This window comes from Zootermopsis nevadensis, unplaced genomic scaffold, assembly GCF_977971745.1.
Source record: "Zootermopsis nevadensis isolate Lab colony 2312 unplaced genomic scaffold, Znev_1.0 Znev_ptg000011l, whole genome shotgun sequence".
Lineage (NCBI taxonomy): Eukaryota > Metazoa > Arthropoda > Insecta > Blattodea > Termopsidae > Zootermopsis > Zootermopsis nevadensis.
The window spans coordinates 13,637,466-13,653,147 of record NW_028259143.1 but is presented as its reverse complement, the minus strand read 5'-3'; the positions used below and the strand labels follow the sequence as shown (position 1 = coordinate 13,653,147).

At 36.0% G+C, this 15,682-nt stretch overlaps 1 protein-coding gene across 2 annotated transcripts in view; it reads right to left on the bottom strand.

Annotated features, from left to right (window-relative positions):
• The window catches only part of LOC110835342 (uncharacterized), a 53,535-nt gene that overhangs the window by 7,373 nt on the left and 30,480 nt on the right, over positions 1-15,682 (bottom strand). For both annotated transcript variants that reach the window (XM_022075470.2, XM_087347409.1), the window contains 2 exons: positions 13,236-13,366; positions 5,563-5,800 (listed from right to left, as the gene is read on the bottom strand). In XM_022075470.2, the coding sequence (XP_021931162.1) occupies positions 5,563-5,800; positions 13,236-13,366 (369 nt within the window). The remainder of the gene's footprint in view (positions 1-5,562; positions 5,801-13,235; positions 13,367-15,682) is intronic.

Below are 15,682 nucleotides of genomic sequence, written 5' to 3'. Positions count from 1 at the left end.
AAAAGGATACAAAAATAAGCAGTTATGGCCTTATTTAAGGTACTATGCTGATATTTGCCTGGGAGAACTATGGAAAACTATAACAGACCTCAGTCAATATAAATATGGCTGTTTTCAGGCTAAGACTTGAACCCAAGACCTCCAGGATAGAAAACAGGAGTGTTAGCCATTCGGTCACAATATTTAATTTGCAATTTGTTGGCTTGCATGTCTCCTCATGTCAATTTATATTGTTTTGCAAAGAAGTCATGATTAGAGAAACATTTCCATCAATGGGAGAGGTTTGCAAACAGCCTGGTGTTGCAATCAATTGAATTTGTTATACTAGAATGTTAACATTTGTGCAACCTAATTCTCAATAAAACTATCTTTTCATACCCAATTGTAATGATACCAATGAAATGTGTTTTGCTGCCGCATGTTACTTGAAGACCATGAGTGATGGGCGCATGTGTCAAAAATACAATCAGAATAATCTGATTGCTAGAATCAACATGCTAATGCCTCAATAATTCAAATTCAGTCTCAATTTCTGAGGACAAATCTACTTGTACTTGTTTCTAATAGCCTCAGTAATCAAAATTTCAGTAATATTACTGCATTTGAAAATGACTGTTTATATTTCAGCCTATATAAGTAACTGTTGGGCCCTGACATATCCATTAAAAAACATGAACATAACCAAATTTGTTACTGTTATGGTTCTGAACTGTATGCTTGAAACATGACTAGCATATGCACTCACAAAATAAAGGAAAAGGGCCATAAAGATATTTACATTGCTATACAAAATAAATTAATAAATGCAGTTATGTGACATTAGCTGATTGTAAAGTGGACCAGAAAGAATGTTCTACACAACAGAACTGAATTTTGAATCATTATTTTTGTGAGAATTTTAAAAGCAGGACTGCATTATTACATAATTTGGTGGCATCTAAAATCAGCACGTACCAGTGTAGTATATCAAGAAAGCTCGAAGTTTTAAATCAGCATGCAATGAATGAATTGTGTAATGTCTGTATGAACATAAATGAGAAATGGAAAGAATGCAAATTTAACAATTCACAGAACTGATCTCAGTCTTATATACATAATGCATGATACTTTTCTTCATTGTAGCATGCTAAACTTCATCACCTCCAGCAGAAGTGTCAAACTTTAGAAGCAGATCTCCATGACCAGAGACTCTTTTCACTAAAATATGCTCAAAAATTTACAATTTAAACAATTAAGCTGCTAATGAACTATAGATATCGGCCATTAACATACCATTGAAACTGATTTTTTCATCAGCCTATCTACAACCATAATTAGTTAGGTAACTATAGTTAGTTGTTCCTCTCTAGATTTTATGAATTACAATTGAAATGCAGGGCCCTTTTACCAATCTAAAGATTGTGACAACTGTACAAAAATTTTCATAACAGTTTTCTTTCTGTAAGCTAGAAGAATTCTGAGAAGGTAAATCCGACAAATGAAATAAATATTTTAATGTGTGTTAAAGAGTACCATATTTCTTTTTCTGTTCTACTATTATTCTGGTGTATTGCACTGTGCAACAGTGAATCACCCAATGATGTGAGCAGTGACAGTTTACTTAGCATCAAATAAGATCAGTGAACATCAACCACTCCATCTTAAATGTAAGGGTTCACAGTGTTCTTGTTTTACCACAGTAAAGGAAGTTACCTACATGACCTATTATTGCTTCCTTCCACATCCTTTCTAATTTATTATTCACCATCACCATCTCATTCAATGCTACTAAGTACAAGCTACTGAAAAAGCGTCATCACATAAACTATAAATAAATAAATGAATGACCAAAGTCAGGGGTCAGCAACCTGCAGCCCACGGGCCATTTCCTGCTACTGAGGAGAACAATACTTTAAATAAATAAACAAATACACACACATTACGTAACTGTAAGGATAATCACAAAAAATATTCTAATAAAACAAATTTTTTTGTATATGTAAGACTAAAAAATAAACTAATGTTATTGTGCAAAAGGGAAGCTGTTCCACTGTTCAGACCATATGAAAGGTAATAGAATATAACAAATACTGTGGTAATAACAACAAATTGAAATAAAGACTTTCTATAAACTAACACACTCTATAAAAAAACCTAAGTTGTATAGAAACAGCTATTATCCATTTTCAAGTGAATACCAGTTGAACTGTTTAAGTTCATAAAATGCAGTTACACCTTCTGTCCGCAATATTATTATACTTTTATCCATATGTTTTTGAAGCTGGAGAATAATGTATAACTTTGTCTTTTACGTGAGAGCCAAACATTGCAATTGCCATTTTCAAGGTGGGTATGAGGTGGCATAAGTTCAGATAAGGCAGGCAGTGGGTGTGAGATAACTTTGATGGTGCTGATTGGTGGAGAGGAGGAACAGGCTGCTATCCAGTGAGAGGAAAGAGGGTGGCAGAAAAATTGAGGTGACAAGGAAGTTCTGGTAACCATGTTGGGTGGTAAAGGATTTCCAGGGATTAAATTGAAGGGAGTGATGGCTATTCATCAACCACAAGGTATGGAGAGGTGATGGCATACCCGTCCTTATGACAGCCCAGCAGAATCAGTGATTCAGAGGTAAATAGGTGAAGACAAGCTTTGCTTAGCCTGTAGCCATTTGTGTGCCTGAAGTTGTGTTGGTGCTTGAATACCTTGACTGCCTCCCCAATTATGTGGTGATGGTAGCTACTGATTGACTTCTGTTTTGTTGAAGTCAATGTCATGTCTGGTGGCTGTAGAAGGCTTAGCTACTGCAGATTGCTAATTCTCCAGTCTGGTGTCTCTTATGTGTTCCATAATCCTGGCCAACCATTACATCTCCACCAGGATTAGAGAACATATGAGATACCGCAAAGGAGAACCAGCAATCAGTGGTAGCAGAGCATTCTATAGTTACCAGACACAGTATTTACTTTGACAAAACAGAAGTCATCAGCATCTACCATCCCCTTACATTCAGGGAAGCAATCAAAATATCCAAGCAACCACACAACTTCAACCATGAAGTTGGCTACAGGCAAGCAAAATCTGGCTTCTACTGTTTCCCTCCAATCCACCAAACTTTCTGGGCCATCAAAAGGGCAGGTCCATCATCACTTCTCCAAACCTTGTGGTCAATGAACTGCTGCTATTCCCTTCCACGTAATCACTGCAAATCCTTTCTAACATAGTCAGCAGAACCTATTCCCAATTTTCCCATCACTAACTTTCCTCAAACAAATGTTCCTCTCTCATTGAATTGAAGCCCAATCCTCCACAACACCAACCAGCACCATCAAATTTATCCTGCACCCATTCCCTGCCCTACATATGGCTTTCTGAACTGACAAGTGCAATGTTTGGCAAAACATTGGTTAACACCGAACATTGGCACATCTTTCACCTGAAAGCTCAAGCTAAACATTATTACAATTGTGTTGCAACCCTCAACAAAGATATGAATATCCATGGTAATGATAAAGTTTCCAACCCCTGGCCTATGTAATCCTAACCACACCCTCACACCATACTTCCTTTCAGTGTGTCAGTTTGTAAAAGTCTTGTTCTTGTAGGACAGCTGTAACACTATTAAACATACAGGAAAATAACCTGCTGCAACTTATGGTATGAGCACTACTTTATGGGAAATATTCACCAAGGTGTAGAATAGAAATATGATAGCAAAAGGTTTCTAAAATAATGTATAACACTGAGCTCTCTGGGAAAATTCTAACCTCAACAAACTGTTTTATTTATTTTTACTGTAATTTTTCTCTCACAGGTGATGTGGCACTGCCAACTGTGCAGAAGAGAGCTTTTGTACTGAGAAGGTTCAGACCTACTACTTATTCTGCTACAGTACTGCACTGCATTTATGTAACAAAAATTCAAAACACACTAAAAATTGCATTATATATCAATATACCACATTTATCCAAATACTAGGTTATCTGTTTTCTAAAAATGTTATATGAAAAAACTGGATATGATCTGATTCAATGATTCCATTTTGGTAGCTCTAAATGCTGTACATGGAAATATGCAAGATAAGCAGGAAACTTGATGTTCAAAACTGTCAAGCGTTAAGCACTGGAAGGTAGTTATTCTCAGCTGCAATATTGCTTCAACTGCAACAGGTTTCTAGTGCTGTTAAGATCAACTGTAATTATCCATACCAGTTTACTTGGCATCTGCACTCCACAGAAGTTATCCACTGGTCTAAAGCATTCTGTACTGGAATTGTTGTTTGGGACACTGATAATTATGATATAAATTCAGACGGCAGCGATAGCATCAGTGAAGCATGTAGGTAATTGTAAGTACAGTACTGTTATTTATTGTGAGCCAAGTAGCTCAGTCAGTAATAGTGACTGACTGCTGGCTGGGCGATCAGGGTTTGAACCCTGACAGAAGCAGAGGATTTTGTTCTAGCCTCTGTCCAGACTGGAGCCCACCCAGCCCTGTGTCAAATGGGTACCAGGGCCCTTTCCCAGGAGTAAAGTGTAGCCAGGGCATGCTGCTAACTACTCACCCCCTTCTAGTGCTGAGGATGAAAATAAGTAGGAGCTTACCCCCTCACCCCTAGGTGCCAACATTGGCATGTAACAGGATGGCTTTTACTTCTATGTATTGATTCATCATGCTATTGCAGATTTATAGAGGGAAACATTAGTAAAATTTATCACTTTTTAGTCTTTAGTATTAGTTTCAGTGAAATATTTTCCTTTATAAATGTTATAAAAGTTTGGGTACATATCTTATTCAAGTAATTTCATAAATATAATATTGTATGAAGATCCTTTGTAAATAGACTCAAATTATCTTCATACATTTAAATTATCCTTCTGGGCCAATCAGACCCAGTGATGTCCCTGAAGGATATGAACAAGGGGAGAAGGACGAGGCATTGGATATAATGATTAGGATCTATGTTACTACAGACGAATAAAAATACTATCTTCTACCTAGCAGCAATACAGCAGCAGTGGTTAAGTAGTTAGAAGCATGGCCCTGTGAAGGCCACCTATAATTTATGTAACTGACATCCCAACATAAAGAAACTTTAACTGAGAATACCTCCAGATATGGAAGATAGCTGTAAATATATTGAATAAGCAGTCATGGACAGCTGACAAAGGGTGATCCTCCATCTTGAGGGTTGGGCAGGGGGCCAACAATTCTAAATGTAAACACTAACATGTTACAAGATGTGATTCAGGGCCTTTTATATGGTTCTGCTAAGAATAAGTATTAATTGTAGACTCTTGTGAACATGGTTATAATCTGTTTCCATGAAAATGGGTTACTTATTGACTATTTAAGTGACTATCAGCTCCATTAAGCTAGTTAATTAGCTATATTCAAATTTAACCTCTAGAGATTTCTGTAGTTAGAAAGTTTCATATAGGAACACAGAACACATTCTGGTAAGCTAGTCAAGGCCATACTTGTGCAAAGGAAGCCTAAACCTACTCACAGCCCCAAACATAACTGCCCTAGGTTGGTTCCACTGGAATTCTGAATGCTGTTCACATTATGTACATAGATGCTCACCTGATGACTCTTTAGGTAAGCATAAAACTCTGGGTCATAATACAGAATTCCTTCTGACAAATGCTGGAATTTGAGTGTCATTACAATGCCATCCAGCATAAAGTTTGAGTGAAGGCGCTTCATCAGTGCGCAGAAACAGATGTATGCATGTGCTTCATCTCCCATTGTCACCAGCAGTGGTGATGCAAGGTCACTCATACCTTGACAGTAGCTCACTGTTGGATGATTTAGTGCATACCTAAAATGAGAAGCCAACACACACTATTGAATCATGTTTAATATGTTTATGAAAAGTCAGACAGAAATATAAAAAGTACTTGTTATTGGCTTCATACAATTTAGGATTCTAATTGATTAGGTACAGTCACCACACAAGTTACACATGTCAAGATTTAATGGTTCATTGGTACTCATAATCACATTAAATATTTTGAGAAAGTGCTTTGTTGATTTTTTAATTTTTATAAAATAGTAATTTATTAGGAGCTGCATACAGGTTATTTGAATCTACACTGTTCCACTGCAATGCCACAGACCTATAAGGGAATACATTTTGTTAATGTATTTCCTGTGTGATATACTAGTACCATCATTATGAGTAACACGTACATCCAAGGAATGAGTATTTGTCATTTACATTATAACCTATTTGTCAATCAGTTAGGCCACTTGATGACTTGTTCCAGTTTCAATTGTCAAAAAGTTTCTTCAGAGGCCATCCATTACGTTTGTAATTTTTCAATAATTTGGGAAACCTGTGTGTCTGCATGATAAAGCCACTTTGTTTTATATTTCAAAATTTTGCCCAATATAGGTTGTTTTAGTTCTTTTAGCATGTGTTTATGTCCATTACTGTCCATTCAAGTGTTTTACATTGTTTCAAAATATGTTCCCCTTCCTAAGAATAAAGCCCCTAAGAGTCAAAACTGAACCATGCTGCCAACCACATCATCACCAATTTTTATTACTTTTATTTTACAAGCAGGTGCCAATAAAGTAAATGCTTTCACAGAGTTTCAGTTTTCTATTGTGACTAAACTCTTGTACATTAATTAATTAAATTAGGCAGTTTTTATGACACAGTAGACAATTTTCCCCCACAAATATGTACATATCTCTATTACTTAAAATGACAGAAGTACAAGATTTGCCATCCAACAGTACTTTTACTCATTGGATTGGTTCAAATTTTATGCACATGATCTGCAACAGTTTGACAGTTATGACCTTTGTACCAGCCTCTTTGAAACAATTAAAAACAATGTGGGAACACATTTAAGAAGGTGGCACTTTTACCAAACTCAAACAAAATAATGTATTATCAGATACAAATTTAAACATGGTGGACTATCACTGGAGTGATAAAAATTGAACTTTTAAATGTGTAAGCAAGAAACATTTTTTCATCATTTATGACAGCACATGAAATTTGCTTCAAAACTTGTGAACATAATGATCAAATCACTTGAAATTAACAACCGATACACATACATTTAAACTATACTCCTCTCTTTTCACTGTACTGAAGAAAGTTCTTGCAAACTATGTCTGTAATAGCATGCTGAAATTTGTACTGCTCTCCACTCCTTCCATACAATGATGATGCTGGCACTGTACATAGAACATACAGGGAATATGGCATTTATCTTATCTTTGTGGCTATGAAAATGTCAAAATAGCTTGTCCTTTTTTCACCATAAATTTTATAAGAATATCACATTCTTCATCATTATGTCCAATGCTACATCCAATGTACCAATCACTGTCATATAGAGCAGCAACATACTTTCCGGGACATAACTGACTTGTCTGTACTGCAGCTTACAACATTCACTTTGGTGCCCATATCTTCTTTCTGTGTTATGTTGAATGGCCCATTTATATAAATCTTCTGTGATGTCTCTCAGTTACTTGAAGACTAGCACATACTACAAGTTGATATACTGTTCCATCAGTCCCATCACAAGAAATTTGCCATGCAAAGTAGCAAAGAAATTCCGCTCTGTAGCTACATGAAAATCTTCTTCATGACATCATAAGTTCACAAACTTTTTAAAGTTCTTATATTGCAAACTTACATCACTGAAATAATATATCTATCTCAAGTGTGGAATGTAGTTGCTGTATGCTGAAGAGAGTCACTGACTGGCCAGAAATTCACACACCCTTCTTTCATGTTATTTTCTTCTCCTGATGAGTGATAAACTATAAAAGAGTGTGGACTGGCCTGACCAGTTTCTCAGTTGGAACCCTTGTAGCGCATCTTACCATAAAAATAAGTAATTCTCTGTAAAATTAAGTAAAATAACAGCTTCAGTGTCTGACAGAATGGTTTCTTTCAATATTTTCAAGTATAAAGCTTGTGATTTTGCTATATAATGATGGGTTGTTGTTTGATCTGCTGTTGTATATCCAACTCCCAACTGACCCCTGCAGTGTCGTATCACGAATATGGACACTGCTTTAAAGCTCAGATGACAATCCTGGGCTGGGCGAGTAAGGGGCAAGATGTTCTCAGGTATTAGCCGCAAACAAGTACAGGACAGATGCACTTAACAAAGAGTTTATTAACCAAAATGATGAGTAACAGTAATTGAACCCAACATAGATGGCCAGGCCTTGAGAGGGGTGTGTCTGTCCTGGACACATCTATGTTCAAGACTGCTTGAACAGCTTCCTTATGTAGATTTTCTGGGGTCTTTATTCATAATTATAATCAGTATTTCCTTCTTTATTTCCATGTGACATATAATGCTTGTCAGGTGTAGCAGACATTGGACCGTTCAGGGTGCAGTTCACTTGTACTCCAACCAGTCCAGTTTAACATTGTCAGAGACAAAATATAAGCAATAAAACGTTACAAATATATGTACATCAAGTTTTTCAGCACTTGCAGCGTTTGCTACATATATCCATTATACAATTAATTAATAATTAACAGTATCTAATGTATCCTATTTTTCTTATATTAATGACCCTTTAAAACAGTCATATACTACATGCTGTCTGGCAGTATTTTTCAGTTCACCAACAGAACTTGTCATGGATACAATTTTTGTCTGAACCCTTTGTTTACAAACTATAGTCTTCCACATCAGAATCATTAGCATGAAATAAGTCTTCAACAACAGTCTGCAGTTGACACTGTCCTGGGCAGTTCAAACATCTGTGATGCATACAATTCTGAGACCCTCTGAAGTATATCAGATTTTCAAAAATAAATCTCTAGTCTTTCTGTTCTGGTTGTGCAGCAGTCAGTAATTTCAAATTCTGATGATTCACACACACAAAATACATTCCCTTGGATTCCCCTCCTTAGGAGTAAGCTACTACTTCCATTTTCCAAAAGGCACCAACACAATAAATGTAAAAAGAAACAACACTGTTGGTAGAGTTTACTGCTGACTCAGTTCTACATTCTTATTGGTGTGTTATGCTTGGCAGTGTTACTAGATCTTTTCATATCTGCCAGTGCTACCAAGATTCCAAAACAAGGATCAGCATAACGCTGGTACATAATTTAAAATTTTAATTTGCTGCCAATGGAGAAAATGTCCACTCTAATTATTTTTTCGTAATAGGTTATGAATTTTCTTTTGTGCTTCGTAAAAGTTTAAGTTTTCTAATTGTAATACAACATTGGTTCTAAATTTCTTCAAAAGGCTGGTACTAAGGTCATAACTCCACATGCCACAATTCTATTAATTTCTACCCCAAATATGGAGCAGCATGTCCCCCAAAATCTTGGTAAACAGCTAATAACTATAAGTGTTGCAATTCAGATCACAATATATGAGCACAAACCTCTTTTGTTTCCCTTATCAAGATTCAATCAACATTATACAAGCAGAATGGGTACACCAGTGCTAATTATCATCTATATATAGTTCTGTTAAGTACATTCACATTACTGTAATGTGAGTGAACAGAAGCACCACTCAATCAAAAGCTAATGTTATTCTGATTTCCATAAAAATAAAATGTGGTCAGATCCATAAAAGCTACGGAGGTATGTTACAAATTTGACCTTGTAGTCACAACAGGCAATTAAAAAATGTAGAATATGTTCTATGTGTGCATGTGTGGGGGAACTGGTTCATAGAAATGTATTTGCAAGCTTTAACATGTAGTAGCCAGTATACCTGCAGTGTACAAATTGTGTTCACTATTCTAGAGGTACCTTTAGAGTAGCTCACAACAAGTATTTTGTTTCCATTTATCACATTTATTCTACAACCACTGACAATAAATGATTCTAAGAATTGTAGTTAGTATCGGTCATCAAATGTGAATTAGTTTATAAAGATCTGAAAATATTCCCCAAAACAGGAACACAGAATATGTGTATACTGACCAGTTCAGTACATCTCAGTGTAACAACATTTCCCTTTTACTTGTACTTCATTTTACACTGTTCAAATTAGAATCTTCACTAGTGAGTGCCTCCAAAACAATTTCACGTATGCTATGTGCAACAAAAGTCATCATAATTCCAATTATTTGTATATCCTTGTATTTGTCCATATGTGGTTTCTCTACCTTTCTTAACTGAAATATTTTATGCCAAATGTCTATTAAGTACAGATGCCAATATATATGCCCAACTTGAAGAAAAATGAGAACAGTAGGAATAAAAATAACAATACAATTAACCTTCATAATATGAGAAAGAACATCAAAATGAACAATGACCTCTGGGTCCACAGTTGTTAGAAAACACAGCAGTCATGAACAGGTTCATAAGATGTTATTTGCTCATGCTACTATGTGAGGGGGAAGAAAAGCAAGGAAAGCTTATGAAGCAGTGATACATTTTTTTCCACAATGATGAACTGCCCAATTAGACTGACTTGTTTGATTTGTTTCTTGAGGCTTATGTAAAACTGACATATAATACGGAAACCATATTGAGATTAACAAGATCTGTACCTGAAGCTCAAAGATTCTGGACATGCCTTTTCATGGGCTAACATAAGCATTCATTTTTTACAAGCCACTGGCATGCTTCATAAAAATTTTGCAAATAAAACTGTCTATGGCCAGATTCAAACATGGAACCTTTAAACAGAATGACAATAAACAATAAATCATGGGAAAATAAAAGAAATACTTGTGTCTCACACTTCTAGCCTTAACAGTCCAGTACAGATAATACAGTGATATGTAACTGCTAATACTGATTGTTATATTTGCTCATTAACAAAAAGAAACTGGACTGCATGTGCTTACAGACAAATAACAATTAGACATTAATTTTTAAATATCACAATCTGTATATTTTGGTATCCATTTACAGTTGCTCTTGGAATCAGTTCCATATGAAAGTTATGGAACACCTGCAGTTACATAATATAACACGTGAACAATTTTAAAGAGCAGGTATATTTGTGAAAATACAACATATACATTAAAATAATATATTCAGAGAATGGGACTCAAACTTGCTAGCGTGATCTTCCTGTGAACACCAGTCTGCTATTATCCTGACTGGTCTATAAAGGAACATGGGCAACCAACTGAAGTATAGGCCTTCACCTCTGTTCACACTGCAGGACTTAAAAAAAATATTAAGATTTGAGGTTCTTATGGTGGTGAGTACAAAGATGGCTATCTTCTGGGTTGTAGCACCATGTAGTCTGGTACAAATTTACCATTTCAGAGGTCCTTGCTGCCTCCATCACCATGCTGATGATTACTTACTACCAATTACAAGGTGCTACAACTCAGATGACAGCCATCTTTGTAAAATTAATTATGTTTTTCTTTAAATTAGGCAGACAGAGTGGTGTCTTTGATTAACAAACATCTGGCATAAAAAACTGCAATTACAGAAAAGTCACATAAATATAAATACAAGGAGATTACAAACAAATGTAATTTTGATGCCAACTGTACACTTACATCACTTCTGGTTTGATACTTAGAAAGAAAATCTTCAGGTACTCAAAGTATAATAATACCTTATAATTTGGACCGTAATATGTTCATGCCACTTGGTTTTAAAACATCTGATATGCACACAAACAGCAACGCTATTTGTAGTTAAGAAAATGTTATCTTCAAATTTCCATCAATCTGTGCTGTAATTGGCACCAAACAACTCAATTGGTAGACAAATGGCCACATTACCATTAACTTGTCCTTTCTACATGGCAGGTCACTTTATACAAGTGATTAAACACGTTGATTCACTTCCCTTTGAACTGTTCAGTCATGACAGAAATCAAATGGTGCATAAATAATCTTCAGACCATTAAATAAAATGGTAATCAGCACGTATCGAATAATTGGACACCTTTTACTCAAAACTGACACAGTACTGTCTTGTCAGTGGCATGCAGGTCTGCCAGAATAGCAGCAGCAATTAAGCAAAGTTACCAAACCGAACTTGATGTGATTATGGAAAACAATCACTCACTTTAAATATTGAAACAGCAATGTCACATTGGCAGACATGTATTTACACAAATGTGGAAACTGACCAAAACCACCGGTTGTATTGAAAATAATGAAACAGTGCTCTCACTTATATAAAATATTCCTACATAATAATAAAAATATTCCATTCCTAGAATCAAATACTCATAAAAATGGACTTCATGTTATAGGCTGTTATACTGAACTTTTACTGTAGGAAATTTTATAATTGGAAAACTATACTTACACAATTAAAATATCTTATAAACTTGTGCTATTACTTAAAAATATATTATGTCTTGCCTGGTTACTCTATGGTATTGCTGTGATTTCCACCATCAAATCATAATGCCTTGATTGATACTGATGATGAAACAGCTTTTTAATTCTTTTACTTCTTGCACTGTATCAATATACAATATGGGCATTCTAATAAAGTTGCTTCTTGAAAAGATAATAGTTGCTCAGTTATACAAGAAATTCCCAGCATTTTGTGGAACCTGTATGCTCTGCTCATCTCATCCTCCTTGAGTTGCTCATCTTAATAATATCTGGCAAAAAGTAAAAATTATGAAACTCCTGAAGGGTATTAGGATTATAAAGCTCCTCTTTATGAAATTTTATACAGCTTCCTGTTACTTTTTCCTTCTTAGGTCAAAATAAAAATGTCATTACTAACTAACCAACTAGATGGCTTATGATACCTGTAGGTTCATCACCAAACTAACCAAAGCCCTCCACCGGACCCTGTCCTGGGCCACCAACATCCAGTCTCTTTTAACTCCTATCTCCCATAGATCCTGTCTGAGATTATCCTCCCATCTATGTCCAGGTCTCCCCAGTGGTCTCTTCCCCTCAGGCTTCCAAACCAATACCCAGTGCACATCCCTTACCCCATCCATGCGTGCCACATGCCCTGCCCATCTCATTCTTCTTAACTTAATCACCCTGACAATATTGGGGGAGGAGTACAAATTTTTAAGCTCATCATTATGCAGCTTTCTCCATAACCTATCGTCTTCTCTCCCAGGCCCAAACATCCTCCTCAACACCCCATTCTCAAACACCCGCAATCTATGTTCTTTCCCTCAGAGTGAGTGACCATGTTTTGCACCCATATAAAACATGCAGAATTATTGTTTTGCATATTTTGTGTATTCAATCAACATCATGTTACACCACTATCCAAAAGATGAAAAACAAAATTAAAAGTTAGTAAATTCAAGAGAAACAGTGATATGAAGCAACATGCTTACGTTGTTAGTATATTAAAAAGGGAAGCTATGTTTTGATTATCATCACTACCAGCATAGAATCTATGGTGGCGGTCTGTTCTCAGCACATCCTTGCGTACCATGCTAGTCACATATGCCACGTCTCCCATCACCTGTAACAATGTGAACTTCATTAATGTCTGCCTTACACCAGAGTATACAGCAACATTGTGGATATATAAACTGCATATTGTGATGTGTAAATAAACTGAATGGCAATCTAACCTTTAAAGTACCACAGACTTTTAAATCCCTGTATCCTCTGCTGGCCCAACTGAAATTCCAGTTATGTTACAATATGCATGTTTTTCAATAAAACAATGTATTTATTTATAGTTTATTTATCAAAGCTTTTTTCAGTAGCTCTGACTATATACAGGATCATTGAAAATGTTAGGGCCAATCTGAAGGAGCGTATAGAGGGACTAAGAGAGAACAACTTTCGAATAGGAATCCATGTCCTCCGAAGTTATCCTGAGTCAGTCAAGGTCATTGAAGGTAGGGAAGTCTGATAACATACCACTGACATAATCATACTTTGCTATTCTCCTACTAGCTTAATTTTGTTTTTTATTAATGTACAAGGATTACATGAGCAATCTTACAAACCAAATTATTTCAAATTATTATGAAAAAATAGGTTTTGAATAATTATCTTAGACAAGGCAAATGTCTAGAACAGCTCACCATGCACTAGTAGATCTTCTTGTGTGCCCCATAGAGAACAAGTGCATCAAAAACTTTCATCTCATTACCTGTGATACTCTGCAGTAGCAGGCTGCTAGCTGCTTACAGGATGTATTACTGAAGGTAGAACAGATATGATTCCTCAAATAATAATGTGACCATAAACTGTGCTTGGGGTATTCAATGCAATAAGAATAATCCTTGGTATCAGGTGTTGCATTATGATCCAACCCAGCATTTGTCTCACGAATTCATGTACTTGTCTAACACTACTTTTGCTTTCCACATATCATGCTGAAATGTTTCTTGACCATTTATCACTGTGAAATCAGTAGTTCAGTTGTCCCTTTCACATGAAGTTACTGAAACACTTTATGACCTTGTGGTCAATGTTTATTTGAAAGTTACACAGAATAGCCAAACATAAGAAGGTAATTTATTTTTCCGTGGCGTAACAGCCCTCTGACTAGCTGGCTGCTGGCCTCATGTTCACATGCCTAAGCAGAGGTGAACGATCATCCAACCAGATGTAGGGTGACGTGTGGTCAGCATGACGAACCCCCAGCCATTGCTAGTTTTCATGACCGGAATATGCTACTCATTGTAGCTTCCCAATTTCCTCACAATGCTGGGTTGGTACCGGTCCCATATCTCATGAAAAATTTCTTTCCCCGAGACTCGAACCAACACGCATTCCGTATCACTGGTCCGAAGCATGATGCCTCAGACCACACGGCTAAGGCGCGGGACTAAAAAAGGTAATACCTACTTACAAATCTTGGGTGTTAGTTGTTAAGGAAGGGTGTATAAAAAAATTTATAAAAGAAATGACAGTGGCCATTTTTACAAGAAAACTGATTAAGGTCATAAGGTCATCCATCTAGAGTCCACCAGCATTATGGATCAGAACACAATACGACCACAAAGCCATGTTTTATGATATATTGCATGCCATGTCTTAAAGTCTAAGGTGGGCCAACTAAAAATAACAGTGCTATGCCTTAAAAGACATGTTGGGCCTTTAAAGGTTAACGTAAATTTCAAATTTACAGTATGTTTTTCTTTCCCCACTCCCCTATATAAATATGTAGTAAGACAATTTCTCCGTCGTATTATCAGTGAATTCCTGAAAGCTGGTTAAAGTGTATGTCAGTCATTGTTCTGTCTCTTTGTGAACAATAATCCTTCTTCAATTTCATTTCATACTGAATCCAGCCTACCATTAGGGAAAGTTTTCTCTGGAACGATTTTTCTTTTCCTCTTCATTCCTTCTAAAATATTTGCAAAACAATGACTCCATTTATGTTGACTTAGAGGTACATCAAAAACGATTACAACCTTGTAAAGATTTTAAAGGAAATTAGTGACAAAGATAAAAATAATGATAAAGAATTTGTCACTCTGAGTAAACATCACACTGAGAGTGAACAAAGTGCTTGATCATTGAAAGAATGTGAAGATACCAGTAACACCATTCACTGCTGCAGGATGCAAACTCTATATATAGACAAGACTGATTTGGGTACATGTTGTACTATGCATGACTGCACCTCCAGATGTCTCCCTGGAATATGTGGAACTGTAGAGCATTCTGTGAGTGATCCAGAGAATGCAAGGAAACTTTTACATTTACAGATAAAATTTTAGATATAACTTGCTGTTCACAGCAATATAAGGAAATGGACAAAGCATTCATTGGTCTTTTGCATCTAGCAGGAACTTTGAAGTATGCCAAAACATCA